This window comes from Bos javanicus, chromosome X, assembly GCF_032452875.1.
Source record: "Bos javanicus breed banteng chromosome X, ARS-OSU_banteng_1.0, whole genome shotgun sequence".
In the NCBI taxonomy this organism is placed as follows: domain Eukaryota; kingdom Metazoa; phylum Chordata; class Mammalia; order Artiodactyla; family Bovidae; genus Bos; species Bos javanicus.
Genome location: NC_083897.1, coordinates 41,832,940 through 41,856,166, shown reverse-complemented (window position 1 = coordinate 41,856,166; position 23,227 = coordinate 41,832,940). Strand labels below are relative to the sequence as shown.

At 35.8% G+C, this 23,227-nt stretch overlaps 1 protein-coding gene across 3 annotated transcripts in view; it reads right to left on the bottom strand.

Annotated features, from left to right (window-relative positions):
* The window catches only part of LOC133242872 (protocadherin-11 X-linked), an 818,944-nt gene that overhangs the window by 99,560 nt on the left and 696,157 nt on the right, over positions 1-23,227 (bottom strand). For all 3 annotated transcript variants that reach the window (XM_061409097.1, XM_061409098.1, XM_061409099.1), the window contains exon 6: positions 17,185-17,383. In XM_061409097.1, coding sequence (XP_061265081.1) covers positions 17,185-17,383 — 199 coding nt within the window. The remainder of the gene's footprint in view (positions 1-17,184; positions 17,384-23,227) is intronic.

Sequence of the window (23,227 nt, the reverse complement as noted above, 5' to 3'; positions counted from 1 at the left end):
CTATGACTTTTTTTTAAGAAATAGCTTTTTGTCATGTGTTTATTTGCAATAAGTCACCTTAAAATATTCCAATAAAATGGCTTTGTCTTATATATAATAATATAGGCAATGTACAGAGCATTTAAGAAATATAATTTACAAAGAAATGATTTTGTAATGGAGCAAAAATGTGAGGTTGCAATCCCATGAACTGCAGCATGCCAAGCTTCCCTCTCCTTCACTATCTCCCAGAGTTTGCTTAAACTTGTATCCATTGAGTCAGTGATGCCATCCAACCATCTCATCCTATGTGGTGATTTTGGAGATTAAGAAAGTGAAATCTGACACTGTTTACACATTTTCCCCATCTATTTGCCCTGAAGTGATGAAGCCGGATACCATGATTTTAGTATTTTAAATGCTGAGTTTTAAGCCAGCTTTTTCACTCTCCTTTTTCACCTTCATCAAGAGGCTCTTTAGTTCCTCTTCACTTTCTGCCATTAAAGTGGTATCATCTGCATATCTGAGGTTGTTGATATGTCTCCTGTCAATCTTGATTCCCAGCTTGTGCTTCATCCAGTCTGGCATTTCGCTTGATGAACTCTGCATATAAGTAAAATAAGCAGAGTGAGAGTATACAGCCTTTATATACTCCTTTCTCAGTTTTGAACCAGTCCGTTGTTCTAACTGTTGCTTCTTTGCCTGCATACAGGTTTCACAGGAGGCAGATAATGTGGCCTGGTATTCCCATTTCTTTAAGACTTTTCAGTCGAAGGCTTTAGCATATTCAGTGAAGCAGAAGTAGATTTTTTTTTTGGGGGGGGTGGAAATTGTTGGCAATTTGATCTCTGGTTCCTCTGCCTTATTAATATCCAGCTTGTACATCTGGAAGTTCTTGGTTCACTTACTGCTAAAGTCTAGTTTGAAGGATTTACAGCATAATTTTGCTGGCATGTGAAGTGAGTGCAATTGCACAGTAATTTGAACATTCTTTGGCATTGCTTTTCATTGGGATTGGAATGAAAACTGACTTTCCCAGTCCTACGGCCACTGCTGAGTTTTCCAAATTTGCTGGCATAATGAGTGTAGCACTAACAGCATCAACTTTTAGGAACTGAAATAGCTTAGCTGGAATTCCATCACCTCCACTAGCTTAGTTCATAGTAATGCTTTCTAAGGCTCACTTGACTTCACAGTCCAGGATATCTTGTTCTAGGTGAGTGGCCACACCATCATGGTTATCTGGGTCATTCAGAGCTTTTTTGTGCAGTCTTCTGTGTATTCTTGCCACCTTTTCTCAATCTCTTCTACTTCTTTTAGGTCCTTGCCATTTTTGTCCACTATTGTGCCTATCTTTGCATGAAATGTTCCTTTGGTACCTCTAATTTTCTTAAAGAGAACTTTGCTAGTCCCAATGTGGTTCCCAGACTAGCATGATGGCCATCACCTGAGGGCTTGTTAGAAATGCAGAAACTCAGTTTCCCACACCAGACTACTGTGTCTACATTTTAGCAAGATTTCTAGGTGGTGTGTGTACTCATAAACTTTGTGAGAATATGCATTACCACAGGAAAAAATCCTGTAAAATGTTTTAACTGTATATGTATATATACTCAGATACCTGTGCACACACTCTTTTAATGCTTTACTGTGAGACAGCTGTTATCATTGCCATTTTAATGATGAGAAAAAATGAGGCATGAGGATCTTAAATGTCTTGCCAATGTTATATCACTAGTGAGTTGCAGGACTGAAAGTCTAACTAAGCAGTCTGGCCCTTCCCATTAGAATCGTTCTCTTCACAATTCATTATTTAATCTTACATATTACAACAGCAACTAGGCTCACTTATAGACATGAGACTAACACAGAAATAAGAGAAGATAAAACATATCTGCACTTTATCTTAATGTATTTTTTTCATCTTCTGAGAGTTAAAATTCTTCAATTTTGGAAAAAAACAAACAAACTAAACCTATCTGGGAGTGGGCAAACAAAGAAAATCAATGTCTTTTAAAATCAATGTATCTTAAGGTCTTAGCTTGAATATGCTCCAATATTTATTTCTTTTTGCAAAACTAGTACTGCTGAAGCAGCTCAGAAAACTCAGTTTAAAATGTATAATTAATTTTACCTATGCATTGGTCTTTCACACTCTGTCCTGAAAGCAATTTGCTATTTTTCCTATATTGAGTGATAAAGTACAGACAGATTTACTTCATACTATTGGGTATTACAGAATCTTTCTAGGTGAAAGTTCTTTGTGTGTGTGTGTGTGTGTGTGTGTGTGTGTTTTACTTAGCCACAGTTTATATCCTTTGAAACTCTGAGGGGATATTTCAAAGAGTTACATGGGTATTGAATTGGGTTCACTGTATTTAAGATCTTTCCTCATGATATTTGGATTTCAGGTATTATATTTTAGAAGCTAAGCTGTTCTGCAAAAAGTAATGGTTAGTTCTTTCAGAAGGGAAGTCTTATGGTAAAATATGATGGTACTTTTAATTGGAATTTTAATATTTGGACTTAATTCTGGTTGAATTCCAATACTCCAATTTTATACTTGAATAAAAACAGATGTTTACACGAAGTTTTTGATATACACTGCTTTCCTGTCCAATTCAGCTCAGAATCAAAGCTGAGAGGAGAGGACAGAACATTAAAAAACATTAATATTGCAAGTTTGCAGTAGTTCTAAACATGTAAAAGTACCTTTTATAGAAAATGAACTCTAGGGAAACAAACAAACAAACAAAAAATTAAACAGAAACAGCTGAATAAAAAGCATGATGACTGAACAATTGAAAAGGCCTTTGGTGCATTCATAGTCCAAAAACATCTCTGATGAGTACCACATTCTTGTAACTAGACTCTGAATTAAGCAAAGAATCCCTGAATTTCTTGTTAATATTTAACTTAGCCTTAAATAAATGCACTGGTCACAACAAACACCCTCTTCCAACATCACAAGAAAAGACTACACATGGACATCACCAGATGGTCAACACCGAAATCAGATTGATTATATTCTTTGCAGCCAAAGATGGAGAAGCTCTATACAGTCCACAAAAACAAGACCAGGAGTGGACTGTGGCTCAGATCATGAACTCCTTATTGCCAAATTCAGACTTAAATTGAAGAAAGTAGGGAAAACCACTAGACCATTCAGGTATGACCTAAATCAAATCCCTTATGATTATACAGTGGAAGTGAGAAATAGATTTAAGGGCCTAGATCTGACAGATAGAGTGCCTGATGAACTATGGAATGAGGTTCATGACATTGTATAGGAGACAGGGATCAAGACCATCCCCATGGAAAAGAAATGCAAAAAAGCAAAATGGCTATCTGGGAAGGCCTTACAAATAGCTGTGAAAAGAAGAGAAGTGAAAAGCAAAGGAGAAAAGGAAAGATATAAGCATCGGATGCAGAGTTCCTAAGAATAGCAAGAAGAGATAAGAAAGCCTTCCTCAGTGATCAATGCAAAGAAATAGAGGAAAACAACAGAATGGGAAAGACTAGAGATCTCTTCAAGAAAATTGGAGATACCGAGGGAACATTTCATGCAAAGATGGGCTCGATAAAGGACAGAAATGGTATAGACTTTTTAATGGCTGAGTAATACTCCATTGTGTATATGTACCACAGCTTTCTTATCCATTCATCTGCTGATGGACATCTAGGTTGCTTCCATGTCCTGGCTATTATAAACAGTGCTGCAATGAACATTGGGGTACACGTGTCTCTTTCCCTTCTGGTTTCCTCAGTGTGTATTCATTTGAATCAGTTCTAATGAGGTGGATGAAACTGGAGCCTATTATACAGAGTGAAGTAAGCCAGAAGGAAAAACACCAATACAGTATACTAACGCATATATATGGAATTTAGAAAGATGATAACAATAACCCTGTGTTCGAGACAGCAAAAGAGACACTGATGCATGGAACAGTCTTATGGACTCTGTGGGAGAGGGAGAGGGTGGGAAGATTTGGGAGAATGGCATTGAAACATGTAAAATATCATGTATGCAACGAGATGCCAGTCCAGGTTCAATGCACGATACTGGATGCTTGGTGCTAGTGCACTGGGACGACCCAGAGGGATGCTATGGGGAGGGAGGAGGGAAGAAGGTTCAGGATGGGGAGCACATGTATACCTGTGATGGATTCATTTTGATATTTGGCAAAACTAATACAATTATGTAAAGTTTAAAAATAAAATTAAAAAAATTAAAAAAAAAGAAATGGTATAGACTTAACAGAAGCAGAAGATATTAAGAAGATGTGACAAGAATACACAGAACTGTACAAAAAAGATCTTCATGACCCAGAAAATAACAAAGGTGTGATCAGTCACCTAGAGCCAGACATCTTGGAATGTGAAGTCAAGTGGGCCTTAGAAAGCATCACTACGAACAAAGCTAGTAGAGGTGATGGAATTCCAGTTGAGCTATTTCAAATCCTGAAAGATGATGCTGTGAAAGTGCTGCACTAAATATACCAGCAAATTTGGAAAACTCAGCAGTGGCCACAGGACTGGAAAGGGGCAGTTTTTATTCCAATCCCAAAGAAAGGCAATGCCAAAGAATGCTCAAACTACCACACAATTGCATGCATTTCACATGCTAGTAAAGTAATGCTCAAAATTCTCCAAGCCAGGCTTCAGTAATATGTGAACCATGAATTTCCTGATCTTCAAGCTGGTTTTAGCAAAGGCAGAGGAACCAGAGATCAAATTGCCAACATCCGCTGGATCATGGAAAAAGCAAGAGAGTTCCAGAAAAACATTTATTTCTGCTTTATTGACTATGCCAAAGCCTTTGACTGTGTGGATCACAATAAACTGTGGAAACTCTGAAAGAGATGGGAATACCAGAACACCTGACCTGCTTCTTGAGAAATCTGTATGCAGGTCAGGAAGCAACAGTTAGAACTGGACGTGGAACAACAGACTGGTTCCAAATAGGAAAAGGAGTACGTCAAGGCTGTATATTGTCACCCTGCTTATTTAACTTATATGCAGAGTACATCATGAGAAATGCTGGACTGGAAGAAGCACAAGCTGGAATCAAGATTGCCGGGAGAAATACCAATAACCTCAGATATGCAGATGACACCACCCTTGTGGCAGAAAGTGAAGAGGAACTAAAAAGCCTCTTGATGAAAGTGAAAGAGGAGAGTGAAAAAGTTGGCTTAAAGCTCAACATTCAGAAAACGAAAATCATGGCATCCGGTCCCATCACTTCATGGGAAATACATGGGGAAACAGTGGAAACAGTGTCAGACTTTACTTTTCTGGGCTCCAAAATCACTGCAGCTGGTGCCTGCAGCCATGAAATTAAAAGACTCTTACTCTTTGGAAGGAAAGTTATGACCAACCTAGATAGCATATTCAAAAACAGAGACATTACTTTGCCAACAAAGGTCTGTCTAGTCAAGGCTATGGTTTTTCCTGTGGTCATGTATGGATGTGAGAGTTGGACCGTGAAAAAGGCTGGGTGCCGAAGAATTGAGAAGACTTTTGAGAGTCCCTTGGACTACAAGGAGATCCAACCAGTCCATTCTGAAGAAGATCAGCCCTGGGATTCCTTTGAAAGAAATGACGCTAAAGCTGAGACTCCAGTACTTTGGCCACCTCATGCGAAGAGTTGACTCATTGGAAAAGATGCTGATGGTGGGAGGGATTCGGGGCAGGAGGAGAAGGGGATGACAGAGGATGAGATGGCTGGATGGCATCACTGACTCGATGGACGTGAGTCTGAGTGGACTCCGTGAGTTGGTGATGGACAGGGAGGCCTGGCGTGCTGTGATTCATGGGGTCACAAAGAGTCCGACACGACTGAGCCACTGAACAGAACTGAACTGAACTGAAAGATTAACTTGCTGCACTCTTTAAAAAGACTTAGATATGTATACACCTCTGTAAAATTTGTTCCAACTTCAAATCAAAATCAAGAAGTATTTATGTATTATGAGGATACACATTTTACAGAGATAAGTAGGGTGTAGTTAAATAGAGCTATCACTTAGGAACGAATTGTTTAATTCAGTTCTGGATTAATTTATATACATAGATCTACAAAGAAGTTAATCTAATCTGATCTGACCCCAGTCCTGGAAAACTAGGCTATTAAAACAAAAATGATAGTGTGCCTACGAGCCTATGATAATGTGCCTAGATCACTAACGAGCCAAAGAATAGAAGTAGAATCTTCAATAAAACAAGTTAAATCATAATTTGTCTGTGTGTGTGTGTGTACTTGATTAGATAACTTTGAGCTGTAAAAACACTGCTATTTGTGAGACTAAAATGTATTTTTCTCAAAATATCTTTTTAAATTGCAACATGACTTTCTCAATCCCGAGACTTAACTTCTATGTCATCAACCTAGTATAAATAAAAACAAAGTCACTTCCTAGCTAAGACAAACTCCTTCACAAAATTAAAAAGTTTGAGCAAAGTGCAGCTGTTTTTATTTCCTAAAAGTTATGCTGCTTTATCTTTAGTTCAAGTCATCACCCATAAAAGACTGTTGCGATTTTTCCAAACATTTTACTACATGGCACACTACTAACTCAATGGACTTGAGTCTATCAAAATCATTTCTCTGTTAATTATAACTTCAGCATTCTGCTACAAAATTGAAGTTGGATAGAATGACATGAATTGCAGAATAGAGAAAGATTTGTTTCCAGCAGAAAGGAAGAATATGTTCATATATTCATCCTGTATTTCAATCCCTTGAAGTTCTTTTTATGTACTTTTCACCATGTTCAGAGGAAATTAACCTTCAAAAATTCATTTTAATACAAATTTTCCCTCTATGTAGTACACACACATACACACATGCACACAATAAAAAATGTATGTATATTAGATATTCATAGTAAAGATTAGATAGCTTTTATGATACAGTAATCATTAACATTCAGCATATTTACAATTTCCCCTATGAAACTTTCCCTAGTTAGCACAAATAGTAATTTTGGAAATTATCTGTCTATATTGCTCAGTTGCCTTTAAGTTGTCTAAAATGCTAAATGGGAACCGTTTAAAATTTTTTAATACAGGGCCTTGTCACATATATAAAAAAATGTTCCATATGGATATATTATAACATTCCCCTTGATGAATGGTAAATATTTAAATTTTATACTTGTCTATTCTCAAAAAAATACTTCATTTAAATTACAAAATGTAGCTGCTTACCAACATAAGTGACTCTTCTAGTTTAGAACTTGATAAACCTTAAATCTTGGTTTAACATTAAGCTATAGATCAAAAGGTTTAAATCTCGGTTCTCCCATTTGCCTAATGAGGGAGTTGGACTAAATGGTCTTAAGGTCCCTTAGAGCTCTGAAATTCAAAGACTATATAAATGGCAACATCTGAACATGTACATTTTGCTATTTTAATAGATACAAAACTATGACCATAGAAGAGGAATTAGGGATCAGTATAATCCTCTGATTTTATAGCTAAGGAAAAAAAGACACAATAAGGTTAAAAGGCCTGTCCAAGGCCACATTGCTAATTAATTGCAGCACCTGAGTTAGAACCCTGTAGTATGCAAAATGATGGCATAAATGAGATTATCTGCTGTGGTCTGTGGTAAAAATATTTCATTACTAGTAATTACAAAATGAAGTATTATAATAGAACTATTAGTCAATACCCAAATTTTTAAAAAGTATGATTTACATGGAATACCTCAAAGTAATATTTCAAATCATCTCTTTTCTCATTGCTTCTGAGAGCTATACCCATAATAGGAGAAGTTTCTAAGGAAAAAAAAGAAACTTATAAAGGCTAATTTCATATATATTACTTAGAAGAACTTTTGAATGTAACCTATAAATTTTTCCAATGTAAGAAAGATAAAAATAAGCTGTCAGATGATCATGTGCTTTATTTTTATTTTAGTGGAACTGAGACAATAATTACTATGATTATTGATTAAAATAGGGAAAAAACTGATTCAGCAAACACTGTCACTTCTATTCTATTCTCTATTTGGAATCTTCAGTATTCAATGAAGATGCAAATAAACAAATTGCAGAAATCATGGTAAGACAGATTGTCTATAATTATTCATTATTTAGTGATTTCCTTGATATACTCACTAGTTGTTGAGTGTTCTATTGACACAATCAGTTATGACAGTTGCAATTTACTGTACAATTTAAAAGTGTCATGGGGCAAAATATACTGCTATAATGCTTCTCATTTATTAAAATGTATAAATTATTTTAAGACAAGATATTGGCTCGTGCCTAAAATTAAATAGTTCATGTCCCCTAAGAGTTTCATCCTGCATGACTGATTGTATTATCTTTCAAAAAACTACATAAAGAACAAATTGGCATACATTCTTCTCTTATAGGCTAAGTAAAGTGAGAAGCGGGACATAAAGTAAGTAGAATAAAGACAGAAGAAGGTCATGAAACATACTGCCTCATGGCTTATAAATAATAGAAATATACATGTCAAATTAACTTTGTTATATAGTATAGGTAGGCGAATAAAAATTTAGATGCAGAGGATGGCTTTTTGTGAAGAGAAGACCACCTATTCTCTGTCACTAAAGGCTATTTTTTAAGCTTACTGACATTCCAGACCTTACAGCATTGGCTTTCAAATGGCAGCTTGTACCAAGCTCCTAGTACTTGTCATTTTCAAACAGAAAAGACATGATAAGAGATTGCTTTACTTAGAATGGCCTGCTATTGATTGATAAACCTCCATCTAATCCATATTAGATTTAAGATACTAACGATATACTCATCTTAGAGGCTGTTAGGCAAATGGAATCCTGTAAATGTCTTCAAGTTTCCAACTTTAGGATTTACTTTTCATTTTTATCCATGACTTGTGAATTTTTTTTTTTTTGGATTATCTCTAGTATAAATCCTTCATTGCCATTACAAAGCCTAGATATTTCGATTGGCTTGTAAGGTGGTTGCGATTCCTGCATAGAAAAGTTGGGTATGATAGGATGGTATAGTAAGTTTTGTTTCACCCACTTTCTTATTATGATATATATTTTAACTTTCCTAAGTTTGAATTAAAAATTTGGGTTTTCAAAAGCATGTCAGTTTAAGTGATACAATTAATAATTCCACTAGATCATTGTTCATATCTGCCTAAACTCATTTAGTATACAAACTGCTATCAAGTAAACCTTATTCTTTCCCAAGCAATGGCAGATGGCTGAATTCTTGGGTGGAATCATTCTTTCTAATCTATTTCTATACACTGTTATTTATATAACACACCAGGGACTAAAATAAGCTGGAAGTCACAAACAGTATTCATGACTGCAATGATTTTCCTGTAAGAATGCATAAAAGTGACTTTTATATTATTGTTAGCTTAAAAATTTTTACTCTCTGAAGAATTTTTTTTCAATAGATAGATAAAACTAAAGCTGTTGTCGATTGGCAACACAATGAAAATTATCAGGCATTTGTCTTTCTTACACTTTCAGAATCCAGGAACATTGAGTTTAGTCCATTTCTTCAAGTGGGACAAAACTAACAATTGATATTTGATAATGCAGCCATGAAATTAAAAGAGGCTTACTCCTTGGAAGGAAAGTTATGACCAATCTAGATAGCATATTGAAAAGCAGGGACATTACTTTGCCAACAAAGGTCTGTCTAGTCAAGGCTATGGTTTTTCCAGTGGTCATGTATGGATGTGAGAGTTAGACTGTGAGGAAAACTGAGCGTCAAAGAATTGATGCTTTTGAAATGTGGTGTTGGAGAAGACTCTTGAGAGTCCCTTGGACTTCAAGGAGATCCAACCAGTCCATTCTGAAGAAGATCAGCCCTGGGATTTCTTTGGAAGGAATCATGCTAAAGCTGAAACTCCAGTACTTTGGCCACCTCATGCCAAGTGTTGACTCATTGGAAAAGACTGATGCTGGGAGGGATTGGGGGCAGGAGGAAAAGGGGATGACAGAGGATCAGATGGCTGGATGGCATTACTGACTCGATGGACATGAGTCTGAGTGACCTCCGGGTGTTGGTGATGGACAGGGAGGCCTGGCATGCTGCGATTCATGGGGTCTCAAAGAGTCGGACACGACTGAGCGACTGAACTGAACAGAATGTACTCCTTAGAAACACTGATTGATTTACCTTTCAAAATCTGTGACTTCAGATTTGTTGAGCTAATTCAAATTATTTATTTATTATACTTTTCCCTTCCTGGACTGACACTACTATACAGGCTAAGAATGAACACAGTTTTAGGAAACTCTTCATATACGTAGCCAGCTGAAATAGAATTCGCCTAGGTGGATAATTAACCTTTAAAAAGAGTGTAACTTTGCTTTCTTAGTTTGAATTCATTTTCTTTTTGTTCACATTACAACATTAACTTAATTATTTCATTCACTTTTATTCTTGTTATGATATGGAAATTAATGTGTGACTTTGTTCAAAAATGCATTTAAAAATATTGGAGGACTTATGAAGTCAAATTTCCTGGGTATTTGGCAACAAGAAAAAGTATCTAATTAAAATTTATATGAGTAATATTTGCTAAATTGTAGATTTAGATGATTTTTTCTGACAAATTCTGGAAAAGCAATGGCTACTGTCCCCTTAAATATATAAACCAGTTATTGTTCTTCTTTCTATTTATAACAAACTGAATTTTTCAGATGAGTAATTAACACAGTGCTAGCATATCAAATTTGCCTGAAAGAATATATGGGTAGTTTTATTTTGCCTTTAGTTGTCTGACTCCTAATGTTCTTAATTATGAAGGGCGGAGTTTTAATGGTCCATTATTAGGTGAGCTTTTTAAAGTTACCATTTTTTTTTTTTTACCAATTTCTACATTTAGAATTAGATATTCAACTAATCAAACATTCAATTAATAATTACTGTGGTGTTATTCATGTCAACAGTCTCTGCAGAACAAGACAAAATTTTGCATTCCTCTGAGTAGTATTCTAGTCAATCAAATTCTTCTGTGTCAATTAATTATATTACTTGTAGAGGATCAATCAAAATGTGTTCCAGGGAATGATTAATTACTTCAATTTTTTGTGAACTAACTAGTACCATGTTAAGAGTGCTAAGTAAACCTGATCCAGTGAAAGAAAAATGAAAGTCATAGAGATGTTTCAACCTGAGATATACTCTGGTAGGGAAATTTATCATTTTTTTTTAATTAATGAAAAATATATTCCTCTTTATTTTAATGTAGAATTTCTTTTGGAGTAGCCAGTGGCACCCCACTCCAGTACTCTTGCCTGGAAAATCCATGGACGGAGGAGCCTAGTAGGCTGCAGTCCCTGGGGTCGCTAAGAGTCGGACACGACTGAGCGACTTCACTTTCACTTTTCTCTTTCATGCATTGGAGAAGGAAATGGCAACTCATTCCAGTATTCTTGCCTGGAGAATCCCAGGGATGGTGGAGCCTGGTGGGCTGCCGTCTATGCGGTCGCACAGAGTCGGACACAGCTGAAGCGACTTAGCAGCAGCAGCAGCAGCAGCAGAATTTCTTTAGCTCTAAATGTTCTTGGAATTATATATATATATATATTTTTTTCTTTTGCATGACAGAAAGGAGAAAGGAGAGCATTATAAAGCACTTTTTTTTAACTGATAAAATTTTACACATATTTTGTTACTTTAAATCCAAATTTTTGACAATAGACCAAAATTTTCAGGTAGAGAGACTTCATGTGTGAAATGACCATATAAAATAAAAGGCTTTAAAAAATGCAGATGACATAACTTTTGCAATTGAAAATCATAAAAATGTGGAAATATTTTTTTTCCCTTTATTTAGGAGGATTTTTTTTTTTCTGAAAATGAACTGTTACAACTGGTAAACTGAAGACTGAAGAATATCTTTAGTAACATTTTTTTCACTATTTCTTCCAAAGAAACATGGATGTTTTCTATGATCAGTTAAACTATAACATACCAGCAGATCATTAGACATTTGGAAGTATTAATTGTTAATCTTTTCATTCCAGCTCACCCATAGTGAGAGAGTAGCAAAACATCCTCTATTTAAGGGCAAAACACACACACACACATTCACACACACACACATTCACACACACACACATGTTGGCTACATGTGTATGAACCACTCAGGAATATCTAAAGTTTAACATGATAGACCTTCATTAATATTTCCATGTGTCTCAGAACTTATTCTAAATTATAATATCAGAACAATGCTTTACAAAAGAATGTCAGAAAGTATTTTTAAGTCTTCTCTTCATAAATTATATTTTACCTGATGCTACTTGCAAATAAATATATATTCAATATATGAACATAAAGTGAAAATGAAAGTGTTACTTGCTCAGTCGTGTCTCTTTGTGACCACATGGCCTGTAGCCCAACAGGCTCCTCTGTCCATAGAATTTTCCAGGCAAGAATACTGGAGTGGTTAGCCATTTCCTTCTCCAGGAGATCTTCCTGACCAAGGGATCAAACCCAGGTATCCTGCATTGCAGGCAGATTCTTTATCATCTGAGCCACCAAGGAAACCATATGAAATAGTGAAGTGAAAGTCACTCAGTCATGTCCAACACTTTGCAACCTCATGGACTATACGTCTTTGGAATTCTCCAGGCCAGAATACTGGATTGGGTAGCCTTTCCCTTCTCGAGAGGATCTTCCCAACCCAGGGATTGAAGCCAGGTCTCCCACATTGCAGGCAGATTCTTTACCAGCTGAGCCACAAGGGAAGCCCTATGAACATAGGGCCATATGTAATCTAGTGTGTTTAGAGTAGTCCCAAGAAGATCACACTGTCCTCAAGTCTCTTAATGCTATATCTTGACATATACAATTCTCAGCAATATATGGTCATATTCTGTTGTCTACTATGGCCATGGTCTTGTAAGTCTCCACAAGATTATTTGAAAATGAAAAGATATAATCTGTCACAGTATTCACAGTAACCCAGAAGCAACTAATAATACTTTATATAGGCTGGATTTTTGTTTGCTTATATTTTTACTAATTAGCTAACTTCAAAGAGCAGGGTCTATTTGGTGGGGTTATGATGAGAGAAAAGCTCTGTGACATTGGCTGTCAGCCAAGGAAGAAAAAACTTCATAGAGTGTCATTAAGCAACTCTCATACCAAAAGCTAAAGTCAGGAAATAGCAATTGTGAAATTTAAAAACTAAAAAACCTTCAAGTGGAATGAGACAGAATATTTTATTAAACTTGTCTCCTGAAAGAGAAATGATTGGACTGAGTCTTCTTGTTCCTTCTTTATCTTAAAAAGGGAAGTTAAGGGGACAGTCCTAAGATGGTGGGCGAATAGGATGGGGAGACCACTTTCTCCCCCACAAATTCACCAAAAGATCATTTGAATGCTGAGCAACTTCCAAAAAACAACTTCCGAAAACTGGCAGAGGACACCAGGCACCCAGAAAGGCAGCCCATTGTCTTTGAAAGGCGGTAGGACAAAATATAAAAGACAAAAAGAGAAACAAAGGAGTTAGGTATGGAGACCTGTCCCAGGCAGGGAGTCGTGAAGGAGGAGAAGTTTCCAAACACCAGGAAACCCTCTTACAGGCGGGTCTGTGGGGAGTTTTGGAATCTCAGAGGGCAACATAACCAGGAGGGAAGAAAAAAAAAAAACATAATTAGTGCCTAAGGGCAACTCCCAACAGAGAAGTAGCCCAGACACTATTATGCACTATTTCAGAGCTATAGAGCTTCTTTTTGAAAGTACCTTATCATCTGTATTAGCCTAAAGAGACGATTTTGCTATGACCAATTTTATCATCAGCTGTTTTTTTCCCTTAAATCAAAGCAAAACATACATGTATATGCTAAAAATCTCACTAGTATGCCATATTAAGATAATAAAGTTCATTTAAAGTGAAATATGCTTCTGCACTTATATTATGGTCCTTTATTGTCCAAAATAGACAACATTCTCTTAGAACATGATTTAGAGGGAAGTTTCTGTTTCATTGGTAGACTAGGTAGCTAATATGACTCATAGCAAAAATAGATTTTAAACATTAAATCATAAATATTCTACATCTGTGACTCTATTTTTATTTTTTAAATAGGTTCATTTGTACCATTTATTTTTAGATTCCACATATAAGTGATATGTGATATTTGTCTTTCTCTTTGTGACTTAAACTTCATTCCACTTCCCTAAGTTTTTAAGTTAACTTTTAGTTATCCAACTCTTAAATGAACACATTTTTCCTATAAAATTTTTTTTTTTAGCAGTTATCCTTATTCTCCTTTATTTTTTTTTTGAAAAATATTGTCACACTTATACAGAAATGAGTTTATTTTTAATTATCTATACCCATTACATAGCTTATTAAAATAATAGGTAGCAAAAATATATTATTTGCAGTATCATTATTATTGCATATAGCCATTTCAATTTTAAAATAAAGCATAATAAATTACTTCACTGACTTAAATTTTCCATTGCTTAATCCTGTACAGTAAATGTGAACAAAATATTTAGTAGTCAAAATTATTATAGTGTCAATATGATCAAAGAAGAGAAATGTTTAATCCCTGGTAATAACAAGCTTTAAAAATAAAGCTCTCAAGTATGTCAGTTCATAGATTTTTACTAACACTTACACTCTTTTTTTTTTTTTAAAGTATGGTTGATTTACAGTATTATATCAGTTTCAGGTATACACTTGTACTCTACTAATAAAATCAATCCCTGCAAATAACTCTTCATTGAAATGTTTTTAAACAACTGCCTATTAATATGTATAATTGAGATAAATACAGCTGTGCTTAATTTTAAATGTCTTATAAAAAATTCTAACCCATACCAATGTGGTATGCTCCTTTAACTATCAATAATATAAAATCTTAGTCTTATTCAGCTTGAAAATGTTTTTCAGAGTTAGGTCCACATTGTGGATGCTTCCTCTGAGTTTACTCTTTAATGATTGGTATACAATCTTCTAAGAAAAGTGTTTAGTAATGCACGTAATATGCAAAAGAGTCAGTTCTATTTTATAAAAATGATGCTTATTTCATCTATATACTTCTGTTACAAGGTAGTGGTAGGTTTACAGTTAAAGCAGTAGTCTATGAAGTAATAAAGAACAGCCTTTGCTTAATGCATATTTGTTACATATGATTATATTCTTATTAGAAATTGACTCTGAGTTCATTATAGCAGAAGATACAGTCACAGCCATGTATTTCCTCCAGAAGTCATTATGTCATGTTACACATAAATAAATGAAAGGTAGATTGGCATTGTATATTACAGAAGAAGTTTTCATCCTTTGAATGCTGATAAATTGTTTTAAGCATAAAATTGAATATAGAGATAGATGTTTAGTACTTTCTGAATTTTGTGTCTAAAAAGTCTCTAAAATGTTCATATTAAAAACATCTTTAATAGTCAGTGTCTACTTTTGTTGGAGCTTCCCTGGTGGCTCATACAGTAAAAAGTATGCCTGCAATGCAGGAGACTGGGATTTAATCCCTGGGTCTGGAAGATCCCCTTGAGAAGGAAATGGCAACCCACTCACGTATTCTTTCCTAGAAAATTCCATGGATGGAGGAGTCTGGTGGGCTACAGTCTATTTTTGTAGTGCAAAAAAGTCTGATATGCTGTCACTGGTTCCTAGTATGTATGTTTAGTCTTAGATTATATCCTGATGTTTAACCAATAATTTCCTTTTTTTTTTTTTTAGTTTAGAAAATATGGATTAAAACACAATGATGGGGAGACCATTTTATTCTCAAAACTAGAGGTTTACTTAGATTATATATCCATACAATCCATAATGTTCAAAATTGTAGGAGACAGGAAGAATAAAAGAAAAGCAGGCCCCAGCAAAGGCCACAAAAGAGATTTATAATTATGGATAAACTGGATACTATAAGGCATGAGACGCTTGGAACAAGTCCAGAAGGAACAGTTCATAGTCTTGAAAACAAAATATGATCCTGGGGTTGGAAAACTGACACCAGACTGTTTTTCAATTAGAGTCTCAGAGTCACATGTTTTACGTATCTGGTGGAAATCTATAGATAAGAATATTAGTCTGAGTTACTGATTTGTTATTGATTACTTTTTTTTAGTTGCTCAATAGTTAATGATCACTTTGTTCTTTGGTCCTGAAGGCCACATGAGTTATAGCTTAACTCCCCACATATTCTTGTCTTAATGGCTGAAAGTATAATAAAGCTAGCTTGGATTCAGTTTTGGCACCTTCACCTTAGAGAGGTGTTGGTCCCCTGATCCTCTCTTTTCACTGAATTCTTGTGTCTTCTTTCTCATTCTCTCACCATATCATGCTTTTGGAAACCCTGCTTGTTGAGCCGGTCTCAAAAAAAATACCTTTCAAAATTTCTATTTAATGTTTATTTATCTTATATGTTACTTGGTCTCTTTTTTCTTCTTTCTCCATCACGTATATGGTATACTTTTTTTGTACCTATACAGCTTTATGTATATAAAACATACTGAGGCAAATTATAATTCTGCAAATACAAGAATCTCCTGAGATATGTATAATCTTACAAAATTTTGTATTTCCCAAAATTATGAAAACATAGGGATTTTCAAGATACATGTTTAAGATAATTTAATGAACTTTATGATCCTTTATAAGAGTTCAACATTTCTGAACTGTGTGAAATATAGCCTTTAATGCCTTCAATCTGAAGACCAAATCTGAACATCTTTCTAAACAGTAATATGGCATAAGGCATGTGGTTTCAATACATTATTGAAAACCTCAGACCAGTTTTTCTGCCTTGGAGTCAGGATCACTCATTTCCTCAAAAGAATTAATTGTTTATGATTCTTATCATTATTAAAATTTAAAAATTAAATTTAGAAAATACTTTATATGAATTATAAAATTATTTATGTACACAAATAAATAAAAATAAAGTGGCTGGTTTTATATATATATACACACACACATGCAGATATACGCATAGGTAAATAGAAAATTCTATCTATGCCTAGACAATATGACTATTAGATTTCATAGCAAATTTCAAAGTAGATATGATCACATATTTCAAAAATTATAAACTGCTGCATATATGCCTTCCACCTAATTTTGTATTGCTACCTTTTAAAAATGTGTTACTAACACATTTAAATTGGCTGATGTTATTATGGTTCCAGTTGTTTTACTTGCAAACACAATAAGCCTTTTAACTTCAGGACTCGGGAGTTATCAACTTACTGGATTCAGGATCAGAGTTGCCATCCCCTTCAGTGCGGTTGTTGTTTGCAGCATGGTCAAAGTACTCCTCCTGAGGATAGCCAAGGGGCAGGGCATGGGATGTGCTGGAAAGGCTGCCTGCATCATGGTCTCCCAGTCCACCATCACTGCTGCTTTCTTGAGAGCCTTCTGGTAGGTGAAACGTGACACGCCGCTGGGACTAAAAGGAAGACAGAAAATTACAGGGTTTCAGCTATGATCTGAATAATTCCTTAATGCATCCAATTTAGAAAATGTATTATTTCAGCTGTCTAGTGAAGTCACATTAACATTATCTTGAGTTGCGAACAATTTCAGGCTTTTGTAGACAGTTCTGTCTGTGTTCAAACCTTTTTCACCTGGCAGCAGAATTGCTTTCATTATATTTTTAAACAGGGCTTATCCAGTTACAGGATAAAAGTCAACTTGTTCTAAAGCTAGAGGCTGTCACCCATGTAGAAACTCAAGCACATTGGAAATTTTGATAGTCATTTGAACATGGATTTATTTAATTATAATTTGACAAGATTTCATTTTTTGAACAATAAGCCTGAATGGATATAACAAAATTTCATTGCTGTTTCTGTGAGATTCTGTCTGGCTGAAACAGTAAATAATAATAAAAATTTATTCAATCATGTAGACTTACAAATTAAAATTACAAACCATCTTTTCAAAGAGTCTTAGGGGATATATTTTGATTTGGAATTTATTTAAATTGATTCTACACTCTAAAAATAAAAATAATTACATGGTATGAATAACAGGTGATAATTATAAAAGCAAACTATAGGTAGCATCTCTGATGGTAAATATAGCAGAATATTAAAAACATACACATGCCAACATATAAAGATGAAGCATTTGGTTCATGACATCCAGTAGTGTAATAACTTCACCAGATGTAGCAGTGATTTTGTTTGCAGCATTGCTATATGTAGTAGTTACTCTCCAAAGATAGCCCTGACAATAAACTTCACCTCTTAGCTTTCAAATCCTTATGGAGTCCTCTACCACAATGAATATGGATAAGTCCTATGTAACCAAACTTCCTAGCTTCTGCCTTGCTCTCTCAGAATACTCATTCAAGAAAATCAGCTGAATTGAAAGAAGTCTGACTAATGGGAGACTGCCATACCATGAGGAAGTTCAAGCTGCCCATGTGGAAACAAAGGTTGTAAATAAAATACCCAGGGAGACAAAGCAGCTCCAGCCACTCAAGTTCAGGTGCCAAATATATATATGAAGAATCCATTCTGGACTTTTTAGTTTATGGCCTCATTTGAACCATTCATCCCAGCCATCTCCAGATATTTGAGCCACATGTTTGAGATACCAGTCATTGTGAAGCAGAGATAGCAATCTCTGCTGTGTACCACCTAAATTCCTGACCTAAAAAATGTCAAGTACAACTGGTTTTTGTTTTATGCTCCAAAGATCAGGGGCAATTTGTTATGTAACAATAGATTAACCAAAACATTTAATTACTAGTAGCATGAAAGATGCAATTTAGAGCTAATTATTTAAGAAATGTATGCATCTCAAAGGGTACATGTAATCAGGTAGTAGGAATTCCCATGAAGTAATGCATATACTTTCACAAGTTCAGGCTTGATATTCAACCATTTCTTCAGATGCTGATATTGCTATAGACTATAGGCTTGTTCCCTTTCAAAAGTCACACGTTAAAAACTAATTCCCAGCATAATTGCATTTGGAGGTGGGATCTTCGCAAAGTGATTAGGTTATGACGATGAAGCCTTCATTAATGGGATTAGTGTACTTATAAAACCAACCCTAGATACCTCCCTCTCCCCTTCTTCCATGTGAGGATACAGTGAGGTAATTTTGTCAGTCCAGCAAAGCTGCATTTGACTATTCTCTAACAAGCCAAAAGCTGATTTAGTTATAGATTAAACTGCATTTAATTCCAAAAATTATTTATAGTTGTTAACATATTTCAGTTACTTCAAGTAAAATATAAGCATTTATGTTCATAAACCATTTTTAAAAGGCAAGACCTGGAAAAACAGGATTTTAAAAAGCTTGCAACTTTATACTGTAGACATTTATCTACAATTAGTTATTGTATATAATTTAATGTCAAAATAATACTTAAGACATAAATTAAAAAGTCACTGTATATAAAATAAGCCAGTTTAGCATGAGACTAATTTACAGCTAGTGGTGCTAGTGTCAAAGAACCCACGTCCCAATGCAGGAGATGAGAGAGACGTGGGTTTGATCCCTGGGTCAGGAAGATCCCCTGGAAGAAGGCATGGCAACCCACTCCAGTGTTCTTGCCTGGAGAATCCAATGGACTGAGAAGCTTGGTGGTGATTACAGTACATAGGGTCTCAAAGAGTCGGACACAACTGAATCACTTAACATGCATATATCACCATAATTCATAACTGTTAAGAGATATTTCAATTTTCTATTAAGACCGGGCCATATATTTCAAGTATGTCTTATATTTCAAGTTTTTCATTTAACTTTTAAAAGCATTAGACCTATGTAATATAATTTATAAAGGAAAATAATTACTGCTGACAAAAATAAATGAATCTAGAGCTTTAATATGCATTAGTTAAGCATGGAGTCATAATGTTTAGTCACTAAGTCATGTCCAACTCTTGTGAAACCAGTACTCTAGCCCACCAGGTTTATCTGTCCGTGGAATTTACCAAGCAATAATACAGAGTGGGTTGCCATTTCCTTCTCCAGGAGATCTTCCTAACCCAGGGATTGAACTTAAGTCTCCTTCATTGGTAAGTGGATTATTTACCACTGAGCTACCAGGGAACCCCATGGAGTCATATACCCTAACATAATTAAAAATGTGTCAGCTACAAATTGTCACTTCCCTGTCAACTACAAATTGGCCCTTGCCAAGAGCATTTGTCAAAAAATGAACAACCACCACAAAGGCATTTGACATCTGCCTCTGCGGAGATTGAACCTGTGCTGCTTCAGCTGTGGACCTTCAATACCCCCTGGGTGTAGAGTGAGGCACTCTGTGCTCCAGGAAATCTGGTGGAAGAGGTCTTTAGGTAGTTAGATATTTTCAGGAATTGATTTTATGATCCCAATCCTTGTTGCTGTTGTTGAGTCACTCAGTTATGTCTGACTCTTTACCATCCCATGGACTGTAGCATGCCAGGGTTCCCTGTCCTTCAACATGCCCTGAAGCTTGCTCAAACTCATGTCCATTGAGTTGGTGATGCCATCCAACCATCTCATCCACTGTCATCCCTGTCTCCTCTGCCTTCAATCTTTCCCAGTACCAGGGTCTTTTCTAATGAGTTAGCTCTTCACATCAGATGGCCAAAGCATTGGAGCTTCATCTCAGCATCAGTCCTTCCAATGAATATTCACGACTAATTTCCTTTAGAATTGACTGATTTGATCTCTTTACAGTCCAAGGGACTCTCAGGAGTCTCCTCCAGCACCACAGTGCAAAAGCATCAATTCTTCACTGCTCAGCCTTCATAATGGTCCAACTCTCACATCCATACATGACTTCTGGAAAAACCATAGCTTTGACTAGATGGACCTTTGTCAATAATGTAATGTGTCTGCTTTTTATTATGCTGTCTAGGTTTGTCATAGCTTCCCTTTCAAGGAGCAAGTGCCTTCTAACTTCATGTTTGCAGTCATCATCTGCAGTAATTTTGGAGCCCAAGAAAATAAAGCCTGTCACCGTTTCCATTGTTTCCACATCTATTTGCCATGAAGTGAAGGGACCAGATGCCACGATCTTCATTTGTTGAATGTTGAGATTTAAGCCAGCTTTTCATTCTCCTCTTTCACCTTCACCAAGAGGATCTTTAGTTCCTCTTCAATTTCTACCCTAAGGATGGTGCCATCTGCATATCTGAGGTTATTGATATTTCTCCCAGCAATCTTGATTCCAGCTTGTGCTTTGTCAAGCCCACCAGTTCCCATGATATACTCGGCATACAAGTTAAATAAGCAGAGTCACAATATATAGCCTTGACGTACTCCTTTCCAAATTTTGAACCAGTAGGTTGTTCCATGTCTGGTTCTAGGTGTTGCTTCTTGACCTGCATACAGGTTTCACAGCAGGCAGGTAAGGTGGTCTGGTTTTCCCATCACTGTAAGAATTTTCCAGTTTGTTGTGATCCACATTGTGAGGTCAAGAAGCAACATATGCATATCAAGAAGCAACAGTTAGAACTGGACATGGAATAACAGACTGATTCCAAATCAGGAAAGGAGTACATCAAGGCTGTATATTGTCACCCTGCTTGTTTAACTTGTATGCAGAGGACATCATGTGAAATGCCAGACTGGATGAAGCACTAGCTGGAATCAAGATTGCTGGGAGATATATCAACAACCTCAGATATACAGATGATACCACTCTTATGGCAGAAAGTGAAGAGGAACTAAAGATCCTCTTGATGAATGTGAAAGAGGAGAATTAAAAAGCTGGCTTAAATCTCAACATTCAACAAATAAAGTTCATGGCATCTAGTCCCATCACTTCATGGCAATTAGATGTGGAAACAATGGAAACAGTGACAGACTATTTTGGGGGGCTCCAAAATCACTGCAGATGGTGATTGCAGCCATGAAATTAAAAGATGCTTGCTCCTTGGAAGAAAAGCTATAACAAACCTAGACAGCATATTAAAAAGCAAAGACATTACTTTGCCAACAACAGTCCATCTAGTCAAAGCTATGGTTTTTCCAGTAGTCGTGTATGGATGTGAGGGTTAGATTATAAATAAAGCTGAGCATTGAAAAATTGACACTTTTTGAACTGTGGTGTTGGAGAAGACTCTTGAGAGTTCCTTGGCATGCAAGGAGATCCAATCAATCAATCCTAAAGGAAATCAGTCATGATATTAATTGGAAGGTCTGATACTGAAGCTGAAACTCCAATATTTTGGCCACTTGATGTGAATAACTGACTCACTAGAAAAGACCTTGATGATGGGAAAGATTGAAGACAGGAGGAGAAGGGGACAACAGAGGATAAGATTGTTGGATGGCATCACTGGCTCAATGGACATGAGTCTGAGTATGCTCCAGGAGTTGGTGATGGACAGGGAAGCCTGGGGTGCTGCAATCCATGGGGTCTCAAAGAGTCAGACATGACTGAGCGACTGAACTCCAAATCCAACATAGCCAAGGGCTTTAGTGTAGTCAGTGATGCAGAAGTAGATGCTTTTTTCCCCAATCCTTGTATCTCTTCAGATCTAAAAACATCAGTAAATTCCTTCATGATGACATCAGCTCCTGGTGACTGCAGAAAAGGTTTTGTAAAATAAGTGCTTGATTTCACTGAACTCCCCCTTCACCAAAATATTATATATTGACCTTCTCCCACTACCTCTTTGGAGCAGTCTCTCAGAGCTTTGAGGTGCTGTCTCCTGGGCTTCAGTACTCATTTGACCCAAATAAAACTTAATTCACAGTTCTCAGATTATGCATCATCTTTTAGTCAAAATTGCCAGTGAATAGAAGGCAAATTTCTATCAAATGATAAAAGTAAAGTTTATATATTACTTCCTGATGTAAGAGAAATATAATTTTGTTTTCTCTTGCTTATCTTCACAGAAAAAAAGACAATTAAGTCAAAAAGATATCTCATTCTATGACACCTGTAACTAGTAACTTAACTAAAATCCCTCGCAAAGGAATGCTCTAGAGTGAATCTGTAATTACGCATGTCAGATACTGATCTCTAGTGCTCTTGATGCTCATAAATTGAATCTCTCTAAGGCTACAGTCCATAAGATAGCAATGAGTCAGACACAACTGAACATATGAGGACTGGAAGGGTAAATATAGGGGACTAAATGGGTTGGTACGGACTCCCTTTAGTGAATCCAACTGTTTTTTGCCCCTTCCTGAATGCTCATAAAATGCAAACAGTAGCATCCTGAAATGAAGTTTTTATATGTGACACTATTACATATACACCTTTGATATTTCAAACAATCATGTAAATAAACTCCCTTGTCTATATTAATTTTAACCAGTATTGGAATGC